Here is a 23,115-nt window from a genome sequence, read left to right as displayed (position 1 = left end):
ATTTACTCTTCAGCCCTGTGCCCAACGACCTATACCAACTCCCGATCCAGCAACACCTCTACTTCACATCTTCCCATTCCAATCCTTGCCCGACTTCACCTATCCCCACCTCTAATTTCTTCCAGCCGAACACCCATCGAAGACTCTGCACTTCTCCAATTCAGGTCTCTGACACTCCCAATTTTAAATTGTTTCATCTGTAATGACCCTACATTCTAAAACTCACTCCATAAAGCGCTCAACGTTTCTCCCGCTACACCTCTCAGTAGCTTTTAGGATCAGATTCGGAAAAGAAAGAGGCAGGAGAATGGATACAGCACAATATTCCATAACCAGATTGGGAAAATGGAGGCTCCAAATAGGATTCCTCGCCCAGGACTCGGTATCTCTGCATGGTGACTGTGTCTAGCCTAACCTTAACGACTGTGCACATGACCTGGCTAGAAACAGGATTTTTTGACGTGGCATTTCCTGGTTTTCACTTTGAACAGAATGTCACGCAGAACCACAGAAGGCCCACAGCAAATAGCTCAGTGATTGATGAAAGGAAGTGTGAACGCACCGAGCGGAGAGCAGCCTCTGCTGGCAGCTAAAGCAACTGCACCCAGGCCTGACTCTTTAGCTTCAGAGATCAGGTGTGTTTAAGAAATATTTCTTTGATTTATTTAACATTAGGGTGGCACGGTGGCGAGCACTGCTGCCTCACGACGCCAAGGACTTGGGTTCGATACTGGCCCCGGGTCACTGTCTGTGTGGAGTTTGCACATTCTCCCTGTGTCTGCATGGGTTTCACCCCCACAACCCAAAGAGGTGCAGGGTAGGTGGATTGGCCACGCTAAATTGCACCTCTATTGGAAAAAAAGGATTTGGTACTCTAAACTTACAAACAGAAAAAACATTTATTTAACATTAAACATGTTTGTGACATTATGAACCTTCCTTTGTACCACAACAATAAATTTCTTTACCAGTTTTTAACTGCAGAAATTAAAGACATAAACATCTATCGGTATACTGTGCACTCGTTAATTTCTGAAACTATTACAGTTCAATTTGTCCAGCAGAACATATTAATCTGTTGAGCTTCAAAAACTGCCACACAATGCCATCTTTAACTTTTTCTTCCCACAGTGTTTGGTCATTCGCTATTTGAAACACTCATTGATTATCCTTCCCATACAAATCAGAGCATTCCTTTGTTGTAAAGCCACAAAGCTGGCCACATCGAATGGTGAATTAATTGCTGCTCCACTAGATTCTGGCAAACTCTGCTATAACCAGAGAGCCATGGGGGTCTTTCCTGCTTTCAACCTGCTGAAACATGATTTAGCTGCAGACACCGGTAAGTGGGGCAGAACTGCATACTGTATATCACATTGACTGGTCTTCTCTATACAGTTCTACCACTATCGGTGCTACTTTCCATTCCCCCCCCCCAACCTTCACCTATAGCAGTCACTTCCTTCCCAATAACTGCTCTGTCTGCCAAACTACAAGTCCCATCTTACGTAGTCTTCCCTTTGTCTCAACCTTCAAAACTCAGTAAATTATCTCACCTCACACACTGCTACAGAAGCCACACTCCTGGTGGCTCCCAATGCACACAGTCCCCTCACCCAAATACTTTTATAAGCTCCACTTCACATTCAAACAGCTCAGATAGATGGAAAGATAAGGGTGTGGATACTCCGTATCTGAGACTAGGTGTTGATGCCGAAGCAGGATTCGTGGAGTTCCACGACAGCAAACCTGGCTCCGCACCTAGACCGATTCTGCTACTGTTGAGGGGCTAGCACTGGCGCCACGTGGAACACAATAGATTCCAATGAAAAATGGTACCAGATTCACTGGTTTCGCAACTGACACTTAGGAGGCTAACAAGCTGCAGCCACATATACACACTTCACTCCCCACACATATCATCCCAGCCAACAAGATGGCAGCAAGACGCGCGGCACTACATATCGCAGACAACGAGCTCGAGACCATCCTGGATGCCATTGGGGAGAGGCAGATGACATTGTGCCATGGCCCGGGATGGAGACTGCCAGTAGCCATCACTCGCCATGGTACAGGGTGTCTGCACCACTAGCAACAAGGTCCAGAACAGCCAGCAGTGCTGGAAGAAACTGCACAACCTCCTCAGGGCGGCCAAGGTGAGTAGGCATCACTGTGCCCATGGCATCAACCCCCGTCTCACACACCCGGATCCCAACATCCGCCGCCACCCAGAGGGCGGCCAAACTTCCACCATGCACGACATACCAGCATCCATAGCAGTCGCCGTGGCCGAGTGCCCTGGCCAATGTGGTCACCAGCTACCCACTCCCTGTACAGCATGTGGACTGTCTAACACTATTGTTTTCTGCACCCCCCCACGAGAAGGCCGCCCAGAGCCCCAGGGAGTGGGAGAAGACAGGATGGGAACCGACGGACCTGCGGCCCCTAACCAAGGCAGAGCAGGGTCACTGGACATGGTCAGTGGTCTGAAGAAAATGGAGATTGCCGGGTGGAGATTGGCCATGAGTGAGGAAGCGAGACCCTGCTTGGTTGCGGTTCCCCATGACAAGTGTGGCAACACCCACCCCCAACCCCGCTTCCCACATAAACCGAGCAGCGATGAGCAGAGCAGCTCGGACGGCAGCCCTCTGTCCGGAGACCCAGGAGATCCCGGAGCTCAGATCAGAGGGTGACAGTGATTTTCCATCACAGCTGTCTCCAACACCCTCCACCATCCCAGAGACTCTCATCTCGGTTGGGCACGTCAGTGAAGAGGCTCCTGGGACACTATCTGGTGCTCACCATCTAGCTGATCCGGTACATGAGGGGGCGGACGGTCGGAGTGCAAGCCAACCTCAGGGACTAGCTGCCGTCTAGATGGGTTTTGAGCTTGTGGAATGGACAGTTCCATCCACAGTGGAGATGCAGTCGCAGAGCCAGGGACTACATGAGGGGTTGTCAACGAGCATTCAGGTGCAGTTGGAGGAGCTCAACCGTGTGCAGGAGCAGGTTGTAGTGCCGGCCATTTGTGCCACCCAGGCCACCACCACACAGGTGGCATCTGCAGTGGAGGCATTTGAGGGTTACAGTTTTGGCTACAGATCAGCATATCCAAGGCCTGGGGCACTCTGTGCAGGCCAAGGCCCAGGACAGGGCTGCTCTCTCGAAGGCAACCATGTGAGAGACCCATCTGGACATGGCAGCAGTGCTCCTGAGCCTGACCCAGTCACAGCAGGCCATGGATGGGAATGTCAGCGGCATTGTCCAGGCGCTGGCTGACGTGGCACAGACACAGAGGGAGGTGACCAGAGCTCATCGCAGAGTGGGTTGTCAACATCCTCCATCCCATGATCCAGGCCAGATATTATTGCCAACCCAGAGCTGACACGTCTGTAGTGCGGTAGATGGTGTGTGCCAGAGGGAGTTTCAGGTGGTGGTGGTGATGGGGGGGGGGGGGATGCGGTGTCGCTAGTTCCCCCTGTTGGTGAACTTTGAGGCGATCCGAGCATCCTGTGCACGTTGGCCCAGGCACACACATCGTGCGGCTTCCCATGCCTGCCTGGGTCCCATGTCCTGCCCATCCTTCCCCCTCAGCCACATCCTCCTCCTCCAGCACTTCACCCCTCTGCTGCGTGATGTTGTGGAGAACGCAGCAGGCACCACGATGCGGGCAACCCTCTCAGCATCACACTGCAGGATCCCTCCAGAGGGGTCCAGGCACCCGGAGGCTGAAGCACTGCTTCACTGCCACAGAGGATGAGATGGGGAGTCACTCGCCCAACAGGCGGAGGAGGTGGTGCCAAGGAAGCGACGCCCGGTTAATTGAGTGGAACCCCTCTCGGTTTGTGTAGAGCGGCCCGTCATGTGCAGGTGCTCATAGAGTGACATGCATCCAGTCAACCACCCCCTGGACCCAGGGCAGGTTGCCGATGGCGGCAAACCCCATCACCCAAGCATCCTGGTGGGCTCAGTCCACATTGAAGTGGATGTATTGAGCCGCCTGGGCACATACGGCCTCCGTAATGCCGTGGATGCACCTGTGCACTGAGGTCTGTGAGATCCCAGACAGGCCCACCATTCGGAGCCTGGAAGGACCACATAGCGTAAAAGCTCAGGTCGGCCATCACCTTGACGGCCACCGGGAACGGGTGACCTCCCCCATACCCCTGCAGTGCCAGGTGCGACATGATCTGGCAGATATGTTGCACTGTCTCCCTGCTCAGCCGGAGTCTTTGACAGCATGCCCGGTCCGGCAGGTCCTCGAATGACAGGCACTGCCAGTACAGGCGAGGCCTCTTGCGGTGCCTCCTTGGCACCTCTTCCTCCACCTTTTGGGCGACTGGTCCCCCTATCCTGGGCAGCTACCTCCTGCCCCTCCATGGCATGCTTCACTGCTGCAGCTTCCTCCTCCTATGGTCTTATTAGGTTCTTCATTAATAAAGGGGTCAGGGGTTATGGGGAGAAGGCAGGAGAGTGGGGATGAGAAAATATCAGCCATGATTGAATGGCGGAGCAGCCTCGATGGGCCGAATGGCCTAATTCTGCTCTATGTCTTATGGTTTCCTCAAGCAACGCCCACACGTACAGCCACAGGGCTGGTGGACTCACAGGAAGACCACCATTGCTGGTTGAATTCCAATACCCATTGTCTGCAGGGGTTGAAAGGCAGATGTGTCAACATGGTGCATACTCCCGTGCCCAACCAGGTCCACCGGGCAACATGGTGGCCCCGGTTGGCACAGTGGAGTCTGCACCCGCCTGTTTCCCCCCCCCCGCACACATTCCCACATCCTGGGTCAGTCCGTGCCTGGCCCTGTGGGGGCCTCTGGCATTGGTGCCCGTCTGTGTTGCCAGGGGTACCATCAGCTGGGGCTGCCAGCGGTATGCTCCACGACCCCTACCCGGCGCCTCCGTAAGGGCTACAGTGGGTGTTGCCCTTGGGTGGGCGGCCTGATGCCCCACTGGCGGGTGGCGACCAGGTGGAGAGGCCACCCATATGGCCGATGTCACTGGGGGCTAAGGTGGATGGTCACAGCAGCAGCAAGATGTTTGATTTGCAGGCTGCAGTGAGGGCTGTTTGTGACTGGACACCAGCCCAGTCCCATGGGGGATCACCCTGACCACTCGGCTCGCTCCCCTGGGCAGGGCAGTGCCCTGGCAGTCCAGATGCCAATGGGCACCGTGGAACTGGCATCCTGTCCAAATGGCACTGCCAGGCTGGTAGAGGCACTCAGTATGGCATCTTGCCTGTGCCAGAAATCGGGCCCAGGATGCCCTGCCCTAATGAGGTTGGGCACAGGGGGCTCAAGGACCCCTTAACTGTTAAGTTGGGTGCTGCAAGAGTCTTAGGACATGGTGGGAGGGGTCCAGAGATCTCTTCCTGCACTGGCAAGCTGAGCTAATTAGCACAGAAAATTAGCCGAAGTGCAGCGCAGCCTTGGGGATTCCTCCCAGAGGTTCAAAAATGAAGCAGACTCCAGTTTAATAGCGGGGGTATTTTCGGCACTGCAAGCCCAAAACAGGACGCTGTCATTTCCATTAAATCACACCTTTTTATTTCTTTCTCCCTCAGCCCGCCTTCTTTTTCTTCCTTTCTTCACCCTTACTCCCAGGTCTAGCCCTCATCGTCTTGCCTTCAGCTTCACCAGTACATTACACTCACTGAAGATTTCATTATTGACACTCAGTCCCCCCCAAAACCCACCAACGCTCACCTCTCCCAGGGCGTGATTCAACTAAATGGGAACAGAATCCCATTGCGAGCACGCTTAGCCACGTGTTTCCTGGTGCTCGTAATGCCGAGAATCACATGGCTATTCAACACAACTCGCATTGTATAAGGGCTCTCAACGGGGCTATGCGTGGCTTTGTACACTGTGGGCAACGTTCACCAGAACACCCCAGTGTAGCGCAAGATCATTTCCTTGAAGCAGAATATGGAACACACAACTTTCTGACCCAAACGCCAGTACTACCCAATACATCCAATCTCCGAGGCCCCCGAAGCAATCCCAAACCCTGCCTGCCTCAAGCCCAAAAGCACTATGGGATGGTCTCCAGCTTCCCCAATACCCATGTAGGGCACCTACAACATAGAACATAGAACGATACAGCGCAATACAGGCCCTTCGGCCCTCGATGTTGCACCGACATGGAAAAAAACTAAAGGCCATCTAACCTACACTATGCCCTTATCATCCATATGCTTATCCAATAAACTTTTAAATGCCCTCAATGTTGGCAAGTTCACTACTGTTGCAGGTAGGGCATTCCACGGCCTCACCACTCTTTGCGTAAAAAACCCACCTCTGACCTCTGTCCTATATCTATTACCCCTCAATTTAAGGCTATGTCCCCTCGTGCTAGCCACCTCCATCCGCGGGAGAAGGCTCTCGCTGTCCACCCTATCTAACCCTCTGATCATTTTGTATGCCTCTATTAAGTCACCTCTTAACCTTCTTCTCTCTAACGAAAACAACCTCAAGTCCATCAGCCTTTCCTCATAAGATTTTCCCTCCATACCAGGCAACATCCTGGTAAATCTCCTCTGCACCCGTTCCAAAGCTTCCACGTCCTTCCTATAATGAGGCGACCAGAACTGTACGCAATACTCCAAATGCGGCCGTACTAGAGTTTTGTACAACTGCAACATGACCTCATGGCTCCGGAACTCAATCCCTCTACCAATAAAGGCCAACACACCATAGGCCTTCTTCACAACCCTATCAACCTGGGTGGCAACTTTCAGGGATCTATGTACATGGACACCGAGATCCCTCTGCTCATCCACACTACCAAGAATTTTACCATTAGCCAAATATTCCGCATTCCTGTTATTCTTTACAAAGTGAATCACCTCACACTTCTCCACATTAAAATCCATTTGCCACCTCTCAGCCCAACTCTGCAGCTTATCTATGTCCCTCTGTAACCTGCACCATCCTTCCACACTGTCTACAACTCCACCGACTTTAGTGTCATCTGCAAATTTACTCACCCATCCTTCTGCGCCCTCCTCTAGGTCATTTATAAAAATGACAAACAGCAACGGCGCCAGACAGATCCTTGTGGTACGCCACTCGTAACTGAACTCCATTCTGAACATTTCCCATCAAGTACCACTCTCTGTCTTCTTTCAACTAGCCAATTTCGGATCCACATCTCTAAATCACCCTCAATCCCCAGCCTCCGTATTTTCTGCAATAGCCGACCATGGGGAACCTTATCAAACGCTTTACTGAAATCCATATACACCACATCAACTGCTCTACCCTCGTCTACCTGTTCAGTCACCTTCTCAAAGAACTCGATAAGGTTTGTGAGGCATGACCTACCCTTCACAAAACCATGCTGACTATCCCTAATCATATTATTCCTATCTAGATGATTATAAATCGTATCTTTTATAATCCTCTCCAAGACTTTATCCACCACAGACGTTAGGCTCACCGGCCTATAGTTACCGGGGTTATCTCTACTCCCCTTCTTGAACAAAGGGACCACATTTGCTATCCTCCAGTCCTCTGGCACTATTCCTGTAGCCAATGATGACCTAAAAATCAAAGCCAAAGGCTCAGCAATCTCTTCCCTGGCTTTCCAGGGAATCCTAGGATAAATCCCATCCGGCCCCGGGGACTTATCTATTTTTACCTTGTCCAGAATTGCCAACACTTCTTCCCTACGCACCTCAATGCCATCTATTCTAATAGCCTGGGTCTCAGCATTCTCCTCCACAACATTATCTTTTTCCTGAGTGAATACTGACGAAAAGTATTCATTTAGTATCTCGCTTATCTCCTCAGCCTCCACACACAACTTCCCACCACTGTCCTTGACTGGCCCTACTCTTACCCTAGTCATTCTTTTATTCCTGACATACCTACAGAAAGCTTTTGGGTTTTCCTTGATCCTACCTGCCAAAGACTTCTCATGTCCCCTCCTTGCTCGTCTTAGCTCTCTCTTTAGATCCTTCCTCGCTTCCTTGTAACTATCAAGCGCCCCAACTGAAACTTCACGCCTCATCTTCACATAGGCCTCCTTCTTCCTCTTAACAAGAGATTCCACTTCTTTGGTAAACCACGGTTCCCTCGCTCGACCCCTTCCTCCCTGCCTGACTGGTACGTACTTATCAAGAACATGCAATAGCTGTTCCTTGAACAAGTTCCACATATCCAGTGTGCCCAACCCTTGCAGCCTACTTCTCCAACCTACACATCCTAAGTCATGTCTAATGACATCATAATTGCCCTTCCCCCAGCTATAACTCTTGCCCTGCGGGGTATACTTATCCCTTTCCATCACTAACGTAAAGGTCACCGAATTGTGGTCACTGTTTCCAAAGTGCTCACCTACCTCCAGATCTAACACCTGGCCTGGTTCATTACCCAAAACCAAATCCAATGTGGCCTCGCCTCTTGTTGGCCTGTCAACATATTGTGTCAGGAAACCCTCCTGCACACATTGTACAAAGAACGACCCATCTAATGTACTCGAACTATATCTTTTCCAGTCAATATTTGGAAAGTTAAAGTCTCCCATAACAACTACCCTGTTACTTTCGCTCTTTTCCAGAATCATCTTCGCCATCCTTTCCTCTACATCCCTAGAACTATTAGGTGGCCTATAGAAAACTCCCAACAGGGTGACCTCTCCTTTCCTGTTTCTAACCTCAGCCCATACTACCTCAGAAGAAGAGTCCCCATCTAGCATCCTTTCCGCCACCGTAATACTGTCCTTGACTAGCAGCGCCACACCTCCCCCTCTTTTGCCCCCTTCTCTGAGCTTACTAAAACACCTAAACCCCAGAACCTGCAACAACCATTCCTGTCCCTGCTCTATCCATGTCTCTGAAATGGCCACAACATCGAAGTCCCAGGTACCAACCCATGCTGCCAGTTCCCCTACCTTATTTCGTATACTCCTGGCATTGAAGTAGACACACTTCAAACCACCTACCTGAACACTGGCACCCTCCTGCGAAGTCAAATCTGTGCTCCTGACCTCTATACTCTCAATCTCCCGTACCCCAAAACTACAATCCAGGTTCCCATGCCCCTGCTGAATTAGTTTAAACCCCCCCAAAGAGCACTAACAAATCTTCCCCCCCCAGGATATTGGTGCCCCTCAGGTTCAGATGTAGACCATCCTGTCTATAGAGGTCCCACCTTCCCCAGAAAGAGCCCCAGTTATCCAGAAATCTGAATCCCTCCCACCTGCACCATCCCTGTAGCCACGTGTTTAATTGCTCTCTCTCCCTATTCCTCATCTCACTATCACGTGGCACGGGCAACAACCCAGAGATAACAACTCTGTTTGTTCTCGCTCTGAGCTTCCATCCTAGCTCCCTAAAGGCCTGCCTGACATCCTTGTCCCCTTTCCTACCTATGTCGTTAGTGCCAATGTGGACTACGACTTGGGGCTGCTCCCCCTCAAGGACCCGGAAAACATGATCCGAGACATCACGTACCCTTGCACCTGGGAGGCAACATACCAAACGTGAGTCTCTCTCGCTCCCACAAAATCTCCTATCTGTGCCCCTGACTATTGAGTCCCCAATTACTAATGTTCTACTCCTTTCCCCCCTTCCCTTCTGAGCAACAGGGACAGACTCCGTGCCAGAGGCCCGTACCCCATGGCTTACCCCTGGTAAGTCCCCCCCCCCACAAGTATCCAAAACGGTATACTTGTTACTCAGGGGAACGACCGCAGGGGGTCCCTGCACTGACTGCTTCTTCCCAGTCCCTCTTACAGTTACCCATCTATCTCCAGTCTTTGGTGTAACTACTTCCCTGAAGCTCCTATCTATGACCCCCTCTGCCTCCCGAATGATCCGAAGTTCATCCAGCTCAAGCTCCAGTTCCCTAACACGGTTTTTGAGGAGCTGGAGTTGGGTGCACTTCCCACAGATGAAATCAGCAGGGACACTGACGGCGTCCCTCACCTCAAACATTCTGCAGGAGGAGCATTGTACTGCCTTCCCTGACATCACTTCTAGATTTAAAAAAAAAACAAGAAAAAGAAAAAGAAAGGAAGAGCTTACCTGATATTCCCTCAAACCGTAACTGTCACTTGACAACAGCCCCTCCACAAACCACCTTCAAATTAGGCTGACCGCACTGCACGCATGCAAATTTCCCCAGAACAGCTGATCAGTAGCTCTGCTCTGCTGGATGCTTGCCTTCACTCAAACTCCTTGGGTCTCCTTCACAGGTTCACCTTCAAATTAGGCTGACCGCACTAATGCAAATTTCCCCAGAACAGCTGATCAGTAGCTCTGCTCTGCTGCCCTCTGCTGGATCCTCCATCCCTATCATGTACAGAACATGCTAGCTTGGCACCTTTGCAGTGCCAACCTAGCAGTGCCCATGTCAGCTGGCAATGCCATCTGGGCTTTGCCAGACTGGCACCAGGTGTCACTGCCAGGGTGCCAAGCAGACACTGTCAGGGTGGCATCAGCAGTGCCAGAGCATCATCCTGTCCAAAGAACATGCAGCTGGGGGCCTCCGATCCTCTGGGAGACCCCCACACGTGCCATTTCATAGTCCCTGGGACCAGTTTTTTTTTTTTTTCGAAAAATATACTTTATTCATAAAATCTATATTAAACATTACAGAACATTTCAAATTTTGTTGACTACATTTCCAAAGTTACACATCAACTTGACATTCTTCCATTCAATTGGGATAGCATTACACACATATCCCTCTTTACGTTACAATCTTTCTTAAATATTTACATAGTCATGTTTCTTCTTTACATTGGAGTGTTGATGACCCAGACCGAGGGGTTTTACACTGTTACCCACCCCTCAGTGTACATTTGTTGGAAGACCTTACACAGTGGCCTTTCCCCATTGCGCCTTGGCGCAGGGACCAGTGCTAAACAGCACTCACCTGAGGTCTCCAAATTGAAGGAAATGAATCCCAAAGCTTCAGGTACCTCGGAAATCTTCACATTACAGCAAGACTAACTGTTTCGCGCTAATATGCAGATTTGCCAAAAGTGATCCCGCCCACAATGGGTGGAATTTACATTGCAAGGTCTTGTGAAATCGTGTTGGATCTCATGAGGCGTTGTGAGCCGGGTAGATCCCAGGAGCGGGGTCTCACAGCTTCAGCCATGCTGTACCGTGGCGAGCTCCTTTTCAGGCGCACCGTGGCCTTTTCAGGCGCACCGTGGCCACTGGATCGCGCCCCCAGTCTCGCCAAAATCCCATCCACCCTCGGCGCATTGAACTGGTATCCATCCCACCGTGGGGTAGATGCTCAATTCCCTGGAGCAGAACATGGAACACAATTTTCTGACCCAAACACCAGTGAGCAACACCTGACAGTTTAGCATACTAATAGTGGGTTCTAGCATTAGTGGTGCCTGGTTGTTGCGTTTAGTGGCGCCTCCTACTGCACAGGTCACATAATCCTCTTCTAGACATGGGGAGGGACTTTAGTGTATCAGTTTCCTTCCTCACCCATGCAAAAAGACATTCGGGAGATCTCCATGGACTCTCTTAGCAAGAGGGGGAGGTGGGAAAGTGCAGACTTGGAAACATTTTTAAAAACCTCATGATGATCCAGGGTACGGCCTAGTTTCTATGATACATTTACAAGATAAAAAGGAGACAGGTGCATAAACACGGATTTCAAATACCCAACCAACTAGTTTAATCCTGTGTGGTTTATATACATACACAAATGGCCACAAGCAGGTGCTCTTACAGTTTCTTTGGTTACACTGAAACTTTCAACCTTCATTTATCCTGCTTTCTTACCTCTGATTTTGGAACTGTGTTCAAACTGGAAGCATCCACTGACGCCAACATTTCCAGCGATTGATTTGTTCTAAGTGGAGGTTTTGCATAACTGTCTTGTGCACACTTGTCATCCTGTTCTCTCTGGTTCGAATTCAAACACCTGAAAGGGTTAAAATGGAAAACAATTCCTTTAACCCGTTAGTCTCGACTTTTATTAATTCAGGGTAAAGGTCACAGTAGATCAGTGTTCATGTGAACTGTGATGGGTCTATATTGAACTGAACTGAACAGACAAGCAAGGCTTCAGGATTGATCCATGGCCGATGCTTAAGGTTAGACATACTCCTGAAAGTGTCGATGAATGACATCTTGCCCCCACCACACCACTCCCGCCTCCCACTCTCCCACCACTGCTCACCCAAAACATCCCATCCTCAGTGCCCCCCACCCCATACAACCAACCAGGAAACTGACTGATGGTCATGAATCATCCGATCAGTCTCTTATCACCATGTCCAATATATTTATGATTAGTTAACAGAGGTCAACCAGGGGCAGCACGGTAGCACACATGGCTAGCATTTTGGCTTCACAGCGCCAGGGTCCCAGGTTCGATTCCTCGTTGGGCCACTGTCAGTGTGGAGTCTGCACGTTCTCCCCATGTCTGCATGGGTTTCCTCCGGGTGCTCCGGTTTCCTCCCACAGTCCAAACAAAGATAAACATATGGGCAACTATGACCCATCAGTACCATGCATTGTCATGGAGAGTTATAAATGGGTGTGTGGTTCAAGGGAACACATCCAGCACAGATAGTGCAGTCGGCAATCTTTAACTTAATTATAAATTGCTGTTAAGCAGGAAGTTGGGAGTTAAAGACAGGATGGGTTGATACCAATATTGACTCTGTGTGACAGATTGCATCAAAGCGAATTGCTTTTTGCATCTCTTCCCTGCAACCTGTTGTATACAATGAGGAATGCAGTTTCTTGCAAACGTAACCACACTCAAACACACCGACCCACAGGAGCTCAGGGTCACAATTTCCCTGTTCACTCAGCAGCCAAATCAGACTGACTCGCAGCATGGGTGAGGCAATGTCAATCCAACTCTGGGATAGAGCAACTCTCACACCAGAGCAAGGCTCCGCCTCCCAACTCTTCTTCTTAAAAGAGCCCATGGCATTATTTCATCATTGTTTTTTTTGAAAGTGCTGGCACAAACGCGATGGGCAAATGGCCTCTGTCTGCTGCACTATTCTATAATTCTAACCCAGATCCAACAGAATATACCGATGTGTGAATCACACTTACAATGCCGGCATCGGTAATTGCAGCACTATTATTCCACAAATTTTCAACATGTTTACAATTTACAGAAAAACCTGCAGACCCCAACCCATTAGTCCCCCCCCCTCCCTTAGCAGTCAAGGGTAACCAACTCCCCAAAATGAACAAACCAGAACTATTGTTGAACCCATCACCAGCCCCTCTAAGCAAATTTCACTTTCTCTCGGGCCAAAAACCCCAACTGGCCCCCCCCGTCATGCTGGAACACAGGGTGGAGAAGCTGACCTCCACCCCAATAAGGCCTGCTGCGAGCAATCAGCGAGGCAAAGACTAAAACATCTGCCCCCGCAGCCTCCTGGACATCGGCCAACCCGTCACCCTGAAAATGACTTTGAGGGGACCAGGCTCCACATCCACATGCAAGACCCCTGAAATGGTGCTGAACACCGTCCTCCAAAACCTTTCCAGCTTCGGGCAGGACGAAAACATATGTACATGGTTCGTGGGGCCCTCCCACAACAGACATCCTCTACCCCTTCAAACAGCTGGCTCATCCTAGACTTGGTAAGGTGCGCCCTGTTCCATACCTTGAGCTGCATCAGCACCAGCCTCGCACACAAGGTCGAGGCGTTTACCCTCCAGAACAACTCATACCACAACCCCTCTTCCAGTGCCACCTCCAACGCCTCCTCTGCTTCGCCTCAACTCCCTCCATGAATACCCATTCCTCCTCTAAAATCCTTCCATAGATAGCAGAGACAACCACCCTTTCAACAACCCATTCCCCTCCACCAGCTCCCCCCACCCACAGCTAACAGCACTGCCTCCAACAATGAGGCAGGCACTGATGAGGAAGACCTTCCTCACAAAGTCCCTCACCGGCATATACCTAAACCTTCACCCCATACCAGCCCAAACTTCCTGCTCAGCTCCTCCAAACTTGCAATTTGCTGTCCCAGAACAAAATCCTTAAATTCCTTGATCCCCTTCTCTTTCCATCCCTGGAATCCTGCATTCACTCCCGGATCGAACCCAGGATTCCCCCTAACCAACACACAATCCCCTTTCCCCCCACCCGGATCGAACCCACGTTTCCCTCAAACTGACACAAACACCACCCTCCCCACCCACCAACCCAGCTCCCAACCTAAAATGCTGCCTAAACTGCCTCCAGATCTTCAACATGGCCACCACCACTGGTCTCACCAAGTACTTCCCTGGAACCATCGGGAGCGGTGCCATTGCCAGCACCCACAACCCCAACCCCCTCCTAGAGCCCCCTCCATCCTCACCCACAAAGCTCTTCTCTCCCTATTCCATCTCTGAATCTTCTCTGCAATCGGCGCCCAATAGTAATACATTAAATTTGGGAGGACTAGCCCCCCTGTCTGCCGTCCCCAAATACCCAAAAATATCCCCCCCTCACTATCCCCTTTCTCAAACCCAAAGTTCCTCAGGACAATGGCCAAGGGCTCTATAGCCAATGCAAACAGAAGGGGGGACATGGGGCACCCCTGCCTCGTACCCCGGTGTAATGCAAGATATCCGGAATTCATATTATTCATGCGTGCACTTGCCATCAGCTCCTTGCACAATAGCTGCACCCATGCCACAAACTTCGGCCCAATCCCAAATTTCTCCAACACTGCCATCAAATAGCTCCACTCCACCCGATCAAATCCCTTCTCTGCATCTAACAACACCACTGCCTCCGTCTCCTTCCCCTTTGCCAGAGAAAGCACCATGTTCAGCAACCTCCTCACTTTGAGGACAACTGTCTTCCCTTTACGAACCCAGTCTGATCCTCCCCAATCACCTTCGGGAGGCACTCCTCCAACCTTAACGCAAACACCTTTGCCAATATCAAGGCATCCACATTCCACCGGATCCTTGTCCTTCTTAAGCAACAATGAGATGGAGGTCTGCCCCATGGTTTGCAGCAAGGCTCCCCTATCCATTGTGTCCTCAAACATTCCCACCATCAATGGCACCAGCCTATCCTTAAATCTTTTCTAAAGTTCGACTGGAAACCCATTTGGCACCGCTGCCTTTCCTGCCTGCATCCTCACGATTGCCACCTTCACCTCCTCCACCCCCATTGGGTCCTCCAGCCCTGCCCACTTCACCTCGGGGCTACAACACACCCAAAAACTCCCTCATCTCCCGCTCATCCTCTGGTGGCTCTGACCTATACACGTTCCTATAAAACTCCTCAAACACCTTATTAATCTGTTCCGGATGCCTCACGGCTTAGAGGACCCGGGTCACTGTGCGTGGAGTTTGCACATTCTCCTCGTGTCTGCATGGGTCTCACCCCAAACTCAAAGATGTGCAGGGTAGGTGAATTGGCCACACTAAATTGCCCCTTAATTGGAAACAAAAAAGAATTAGCCACTTTGAATTTTTTTTTAAAATTCATCGGTTTTGGAACCACCACCAACTCTCCCGTTTTGTTCCACACCTGAACGGTCTCCCTCGCCATGGCCTCCCTACGAAACTGGCCGGCCAGCATATGCCCTGCATTCTCCTCATGCCCTGCCTTCTCCTCAGACTCGTAAACAGCCCTCAAAGGGCTGGTCAGATTGCAGTCAATTGAAAATTTTAAACACAAGATTGATAGATGTTTTGTCGTGTAGGCGTATTGAAGGGTTATAGAAACAAGATGGATCGGTAGAGTTAAGGTGCTGATCATCACACTCTAACTCAGGGGTGGGCAAACTACGGCCCGCGGGCCGCATGCGGCCCGCCAAAGGGATTTCTGCGGCCCACCAAGTCATTTAAAAAAAAAAAAAAAAAAATTTTTTTAATTTTTTTTTTTTTTTTAATTTTTTTTTAAGGTTAATGGGGGGGGGGGGGGGCTTTTGGGTTACTTACTGGTATAGGGTGGATACGTTGACTTGAGTAGGGTGATCATTGCTCGGCACAACGTCGAGGGCCGAAGGGCCTGTTCTGTGCTGTACTGTTCTATGTTCTATATGAGGCGCCCAGAATCATAACCGGGTGAAGTAATTATTTTACTTAATATACTATGCGGCCCTTTGTGAATTGTGAATTTCTGAATGTGGCCCTTGCACGGAAAAGTTTGCCCACCCCTGCTCTAACTGGAAGGTAAAAGAGGCTGAAGGGGCTGAATTTCCCAGCCCTCCTCCTGTGTGCCTTCCGATGAGGGCAGGTGATGGTGGGCTGTCTCAAAACACAAATCTATATATTTGTTCAGCTTCTTTTAATTCTTGCATAGGATGTGGATGTCACTGGCAAGGCCATTATTTGTTTCCTATCCCTAATTACCCTGGAGAAGTTAATGCAACTGCTGATATCAGTGTGTGCCAGCTGGTTACACTCTCACCTTGGAGCCAGGAGATTGTGGGTTCAAATCCCACTGTAAAACATGAGCATAACAATCTCTGCTGGCAGAGGCGCCATTTTTCTGATGGGCCATAAATGGTCATTTGATGAAGAGCCGGGTTCTTTTCCCTGATGGCCTGTGATGAGTGATCATCGGGACATCCATTGCAGCCGTATGGGAGAGCTTCTGTTTACAGATTTGTTCCACAGCAATATCTACATTTTTGAGTGGAAAGGCCTTCAGAAAAAGGTGTAATGATAGTGAAAGTCTGTGCTTTACTCTTTCAAAAAGGGTTAGTAGCTGCTCATGTCTCAGATTCAGTGGCTGGTATTCATGTTTGAACCAAATTACTATCTCAGTTTGCTGGATCTTTGGGTGTGGGCGGCAGGCAGGGGCAGTACACACACGTGGGATGGAGGGCAGTGAGCTTGGCTAATGACTTTACCAAGGCCAACATTTCACTCCCATTGCTGCCCTATCTGCTCCATCCTGGAGGCTCATCCAGCCAATTGAAATGCGTGATGTTTGCTTAAGTAATGTTTATTGTTCACACCCATTATTTAACAGCCAGCTGTGTGCAGGCAGTTCCACGCACTTGTCTCTTATTTACTCGACTGACTTTATTGCGTCAGGCAGGTGGAAGGCGAGGAGGAACATGTATTTCTGTCGCACACATTGAGAGTTCTCTTCTTTTGGAGGAGACATCAAGCAGAGGTCTCAAGTGAATGTAAAATCTACACAGGTGCTGTGGAGCTGAGCAGCAGCTCTTTCCCCACCAATCCTTCAATGTCCCTCTAAGGGATTCCAGTAAAAATAATTTTTAAAACGGTCAGCGATAGCCCATGGCTGCACGCCACCTGTTTTTTTCCCCCCAAGTTTTTTTTAACAAAGGCATCCTGAAACAGACCCAGAGTCCTTCTTTGCTGATTTAAGTTGATACAGTGCGAATTTCGGATCGCGGCTAGGGACGATCAAAAATACTGGGGACCAGTATAGCGCCACTGGTTAATATTAGGTACAAGACATCACACTGAGAAATTGTTTTAAATTGCACCCATTTTACACCCAATAGACCAAGAATAAAGCATCGTGATTCCTACCCTGGTTTGTCCACATCATCTTTGCTGAACCAGATCAAGTGGGCCACATCAAATGCAAGGATGTCAGTTCAGCCCCACAAATAGGGTTTTACTCCCAATGTGTTAATCTATTAAAAGGAATTGGGGGTGGAACTAAAATGTCTTTGGAGATCTCTCCTCATGCATATGTACACACAGTGGCTAACTCCACCACACAGACCTGGAATTCTTTCCCTAAATCTCCATTCTTCTCACACAGTATTCAAACACTTTCTTGCCTGGGAGGGACCCACCACATCACACACTACCTCCAGATGATTGAGAACTTTTTTCATATTAGCTGTTTCAACAAAAGCAGCAAGTTACTGTCGAAAACGAAGGAGGTTTCCAGCATTTAGGGAAAGGCCCAGAGAATTGTTCTGTGAATGACTTTTGTGCTTTTGGCTGTGTCCTGGGTGATAGGTCTCAACTTGGAACCATTGCTTGCTGCAATTATTCGATTGTCCCACTAATGATTGACTCCCTCATCAGCTAACTCAAACAGACGTGCTCTAGTTGCATTTAAACAGATTGCGATCACTTCCCTGCAATTTGTTTTTGTGAAATCAGGAGACTGCTATTTGCATATGACGTTGAACAAAGAACATTTTCCAGAAGCACTTCACGTGGGCACGATGGAAGAGCTGAAAAAATGATACCGAGCCTAAAAAGGGAGACGTTAGTAGAGGGTGACCAAAGGTTTTTCCAAAGAGGTAGGTTTTGAGGAGTAATTAGACATGGAGGAGTTCAAGGACGGAATTCCAGCAGATGTGCTGTACACAGCAGAAAGCACAGTGGTCAAGGGTCGTGTGATGGAAGAGTTGGTGATCAAACTCAGTGAAGGGCCAAGGCAAGATAACATCAAGGAGGAGTGAAGGAGATGTTGGCAGGGTGGTATTTGGTAATAATAGTTTCGGACCATGCCCTGCACTGGGTGGATTTACGAGTGAGCGGGGTGGGGGGAGGGGGGGGGGCCTGTGCCCGCAATGGAGGCTGATGTGGGCAGATTTAAAGGACCAAGGGATACCAACATCCCTACAGGGTGGCACAGTGGTGAGCACTGCTGCCTCAAAGTGCCAGGGACCCGGGTTCAATTCCAGCCTTGGATAACTGTCTGTGAGGAGTTTTCACATTCTCCATGTCTGCGTGCATTTTCTCCCACAGTCCAAAGATGTGCAGGATATGTGGATTGGCCCAAAGGTCAGGTAGGGTTACAGGGATGGAACAGTGGAGCTGGCCTAGGTACTCTTTTGGCTGGTCAGTGCAGACTCAATGGGCCAAATAGCCTCCTTCTGCACTGTAGGGATTCTATGGAGGCTTCACTCAAATGGGTTTGCATTTCACCAAATTAACCAGCTCAACTAGGCAGCATTCCAAAACCGGTCGTGAAAAGCAATTTGTTTTGCTTTGAAACATATTTCTAGATGCATTTAAGAGCTGTAACTTGGTGTGGAGTGATTAATACAACTGAAATCATTTTCAGAAAGAAAACATTTGAAAATCACAATGTCTATCCACTACCTGTGAAAAATCTGATTCTTAAATCACTCAATTACTTTAAAAAGTGCTGTACAGAACCATTTGGTATAATGGATTACAGTGGACAGGAGGCTTTGGCAAATTAAAGATTGTTTTGCAATGCTTCTAAAAGATGCTGATTAGTTTCCTTGGGCCTAAAAGGAAGCATAAAATTAAGACAAAAATAGAAAGTACAAAGAATGATCAGCAGTTCAGACAACATTGTGTGGAGAGAAAAAAAATCAAGTTTGATGACTCTTCCCCCATTTGAAGGCTCACCATGACCACAATCATTGGAAAGCCACATAGTAATTCATTCTATCATAGAGCAGCCAGGTTTCCAACACCCTGTTTATTTAAATGAGGGTGAAAGATCCCAGAAACTCAATGGGTGCTAAAACTAATCCTGCTCGAAATCCAACAACCTTTATGCAGCAATTTAGGGCAAATTGAACTGGCAAAAACAATGTTAGCAAGTGGAAACAGCAGGCTGTTTTAGTTCAAAAGTGCATGAGTTTAGTGGAGTTTTGGTCCTGAAAGTGTTGGAACTTATTTGGATCACCCAATCTAATGGATACAAAGCAGGTTCAAACCGAAACGGTTGACAGAAGCAGAGATGCAGATTAACCTATTGAGTAGTTGTGTGGTTTAACTGGATTAAACAGCATTTGTTGAAATTACTTTAAACCTACCAGATTAATAACTTCACTGAACAGGTGTATAATCTCTTAACCGCTTTTAATTCTGGACATCAACCCAAAATGGTAACCCTGTTACTCTTTCCACGGATGCTGCCTGATCTGCTCAGTGCATGCAACATGAAACAATCCTGTAGGCTCTTCCTTTGGAGACATTCCTGTGAGGTCTCGTCCCTGGAATTGGATGGAGGCATTCTGGCACACAGGGAGTGGCCAATCAGCCACCTAGCATGAGGGCATATGATAAGAACAGTAAACAATAGCCAGAAAGGCAGATAAGACCTAGATCCAGAACCAGCCAGTGTTCCCTCATCAACTCATGAGGGAAATCTACGTTGGAACAGCGTTGATGTTAGCATCTGGTCAGGATTCTTTGATCTCTTGTTTGGAAATAGTAGGGCTTACTGGCATATATACACTGCCTTTCCACTTTGGATACTGGGAGTGATTACCTAGATGTCAATGCCAGGATTGATCTGGTAAAGAGCGACCCGAGGTTATTTTAGGAACAGAATTGACGGGCGATCTTAATGGAGGTCCAAAGAAAGGTCAGTCAGACTCAATGTCTCAGTTTGTCTCTTTCCATATGCTACCATCCTGCTGTATCCTTCTAGTATTTAAAAAAAACGTTATATTCTATTGATGGGGTTAGTTGAACAGGAGTAGGAGAAGGCTTCCAGAAGGACTGGCATAGACTAATTGGGCCAAATGGCCTTTTCCTGTGGTACAGTTCAGTCCTCATATAGAACAGAGCAAAATACAGCACAGAACAGGCCCTTTGGCCCACAATGTTGTGCCGAACCTTTGTCCTAGATTAATCATAGATTATCATAGAATTTAGGAGGCCACTCGGCCCATCGAGTCTGCACCGGCTCTTGGAAAGAGCACCCTACCCGAGGTCAACACCTCCACCCTATCCCCATAACCCAGTAACGCCACCCAACACCAAGGGCAATTTTAGACACTAAGGGCAATTTATCTTGGCTGAATTACTATAGATTCAGTGTTGTGTGTAAGGGCCAAGGCAAAAAACAATGACTGAGTATTATCGCTTCAAAATTGAAGAGAAACTTTTGACACCAGATTAAAGTTAGGACTATTTAGTTATTGATCCAGTAAATGGCAGAAGGCCCAAAGTGAAAGTTTGCAGGAGGCCACTCTGAGTGATAAAGGCCACTATTGACTAGAGAAGGTGATTACGACACCGGACTGTAAAAGGAGCAGTAGGGAAATGCAAAGACCTATACCTTCATTTACAACGGAGAAATTAGTAGGCCTGAAGGCAAAGGCCAGTCAGGGAGAACGTTGGTGAAGATATATGAGGTTGAGGGTGATGCCCACTGTTGGCGAATAGCCAGTTGACATTCACTGTCTAAAGTCACACATGAAGATTGGCCACTTAGCTGATGCACCCCAAGCCCATTGGTCCACCACATGGCAACCATAGACTAGTCAGTGGGTGAAGAGGAACATCCTCAACATTACTGTGTCACCCCGAGAACATGGAGAATACGAGGCAGTCACCCAGCCTGCTCCTCCATTCAATGGCATCATGGCTGATCTGTATCGTCTTTCCACTTACCCGCCTTAAAATCCTTACCGAATAAACATCCATTAAAGTCTTGTTTGAATTGTTCCATTGATCTTGCCAGCCTCAACAACTACAATTGGGGCGGGGAAGAGGGAGACTGTCATCACTCGGAACAATCTCTTGAATTCACAAATCCTTTAATCATTTTAAACACCTCGATTAATCTTAATCTTCTAAACTCGAGAGATTTAAATTGAATCTATACAACCCGTTCTCATAATTTAACCCGGAGCCTCCAGATAGACTGCGATGCCCCAAACAACAGAGTTGCAGATGGGCTTATGACTGACTTAACTTCCCCCCATTTGCCATTGAGATAAAGACTAATCCAGCAGCCTCTTGAAATTATTATTTTTTGCAGCTGTCCAATAACTTTCAGCGCTTCCTGCACTTGGAACCCTGAATCTCTCCGGTCCTGCACGGTTCCCATCTCCTCGATGTTATTATTATTTGAGGGTTGCAGTCAGCGCTGATATAGATGGCATTTAAGTCACATCCCGGACAAGGGATGTTCGCTTTAACCCGCGGAGTTGAATCAGAGATAAGAGGACAGCAGACCGATTCGTTACCCTTGTGCCGTGGTAGCCTGGCCATCTCTCTTTTTCTCGGCTCCCCTTTGCGTTTCCTTCGCTTTCGACCCTCCCAAACGTTTCTCCTTTAGTTTCTCCGCCGCGTCGCGCTCCCCGAGGCTACTGTCACTCTTGGAGAACAACTTGGAGATCGACTTTCGGACGGAAACTCTCCTGGGCATTGTAGAGATTCCGAGAGGCCAGCGGTCATAATTTTCTTTTTGTTGTTTTTTTTAAACTTGCTTCACAGCAGCATCCGCGGTGCCCCGGCGATGACCCTGTGTCTGGAAGCGGGAGTCAAATGAAACTGACAAGGTACCTCACCTGGGAAATTAACACGGGCCAGGCGGAGGGGCGGAACTGGCTTGCTATCAATTCAAAGGCAATAGTCATTTGCAAGTTAAATACTAGAGGGAGAAATAAACCGGCAAAATGTGGCGGAACTGGGTTATCAACTCCAAAGCAACAATTAGTTATTTGCAAGTTAAATAACAGACAGCTTTGGAATGAGAGACACAAACACATCCGAGGGGCGGATCTGGGTTGATATGGCCTGTGATGAGGGTGAGAATGCCATACACACATCAAGCACGCACACACACCAAAAAAAAACACTTTGGCAGCGAAGGCCTGCTGGAAACTTCATATTTTTATTTGTGAAGATTCTCTCTGCATACCTCTTGTTTCGTGAGGTTGCATTAAAGTTCGGGGTCCCTGCAGGCAGCCACTGCTTCCTGCGTGTCCCTCGCATTTCTCTGGTATGAAGTTTGGAGGGTGACGCCCTGGCATACGCTGACAGATGGCAACATCAGGCATCCTTGTAATCTGCATCAACCTCAATGGGTGCAACTATTGCCCCTGAGTCAGAGGTTGCAGGTTCAAATCCCACTCTGGTTCGGAGGTAACGTGAAGTTTTTTTTTCCAAGAATTTACAGTGCAGAAGGATGCCATTCAGCCCATAGAGTCTGCACCGGCTCTTGGAAAGAGCACCCTGCCCAAGGTCAACACCGCCACCCTATCCCAGTAACCCCACACAACACTAAGGGCAATTTTGGACACTAAGGGCAATTTATCAGGGCCACTCCACCTAACCCGCACATCTTTGGACTGTGGGTGGAAACCGGAGCACCCGGAGGAAACCCACGCACACAGGGGGAGGACGTGCAGACTCCACACAGACAGTGACCCAAGCCGGAATCGAACCTAGGACCCTGGAGCTGTGAAGCAGTTGTGCTATCC

The 23,115-nt window shown here is 48.9% G+C and overlaps 1 protein-coding gene across 1 annotated transcript in view; it reads right to left on the bottom strand.

Moving 5' to 3' along the window:
• LOC119966504 overlaps positions 1-22,114 on the bottom strand; it is a 143,043-nt gene extending 120,929 nt beyond the window's left edge. The window contains exons 1-2 of the mRNA XM_038798307.1: positions 21,877-22,114; positions 11,768-11,909 (exon numbers count right to left, since the gene is read on the bottom strand). Of these exons, the coding sequence (XP_038654235.1) occupies positions 11,768-11,909; positions 21,877-22,058 (324 nt within the window). The 5' untranslated portion in view covers positions 22,059-22,114. The remainder of the gene's footprint in view (positions 1-11,767; positions 11,910-21,876) is intronic.
• Between the last annotated feature and the right edge of the window lie 1,001 nt (positions 22,115-23,115).

This window comes from Scyliorhinus canicula, chromosome 1, assembly GCF_902713615.1.
Source record: "Scyliorhinus canicula chromosome 1, sScyCan1.1, whole genome shotgun sequence".
Classification (NCBI taxonomy): Eukaryota; Metazoa; Chordata; class Chondrichthyes; order Carcharhiniformes; family Scyliorhinidae; genus Scyliorhinus; species Scyliorhinus canicula.
The sequence above is the reverse complement of the archived record's forward strand: the minus strand, read 5'-3'. Positions and strand labels throughout refer to the sequence as shown.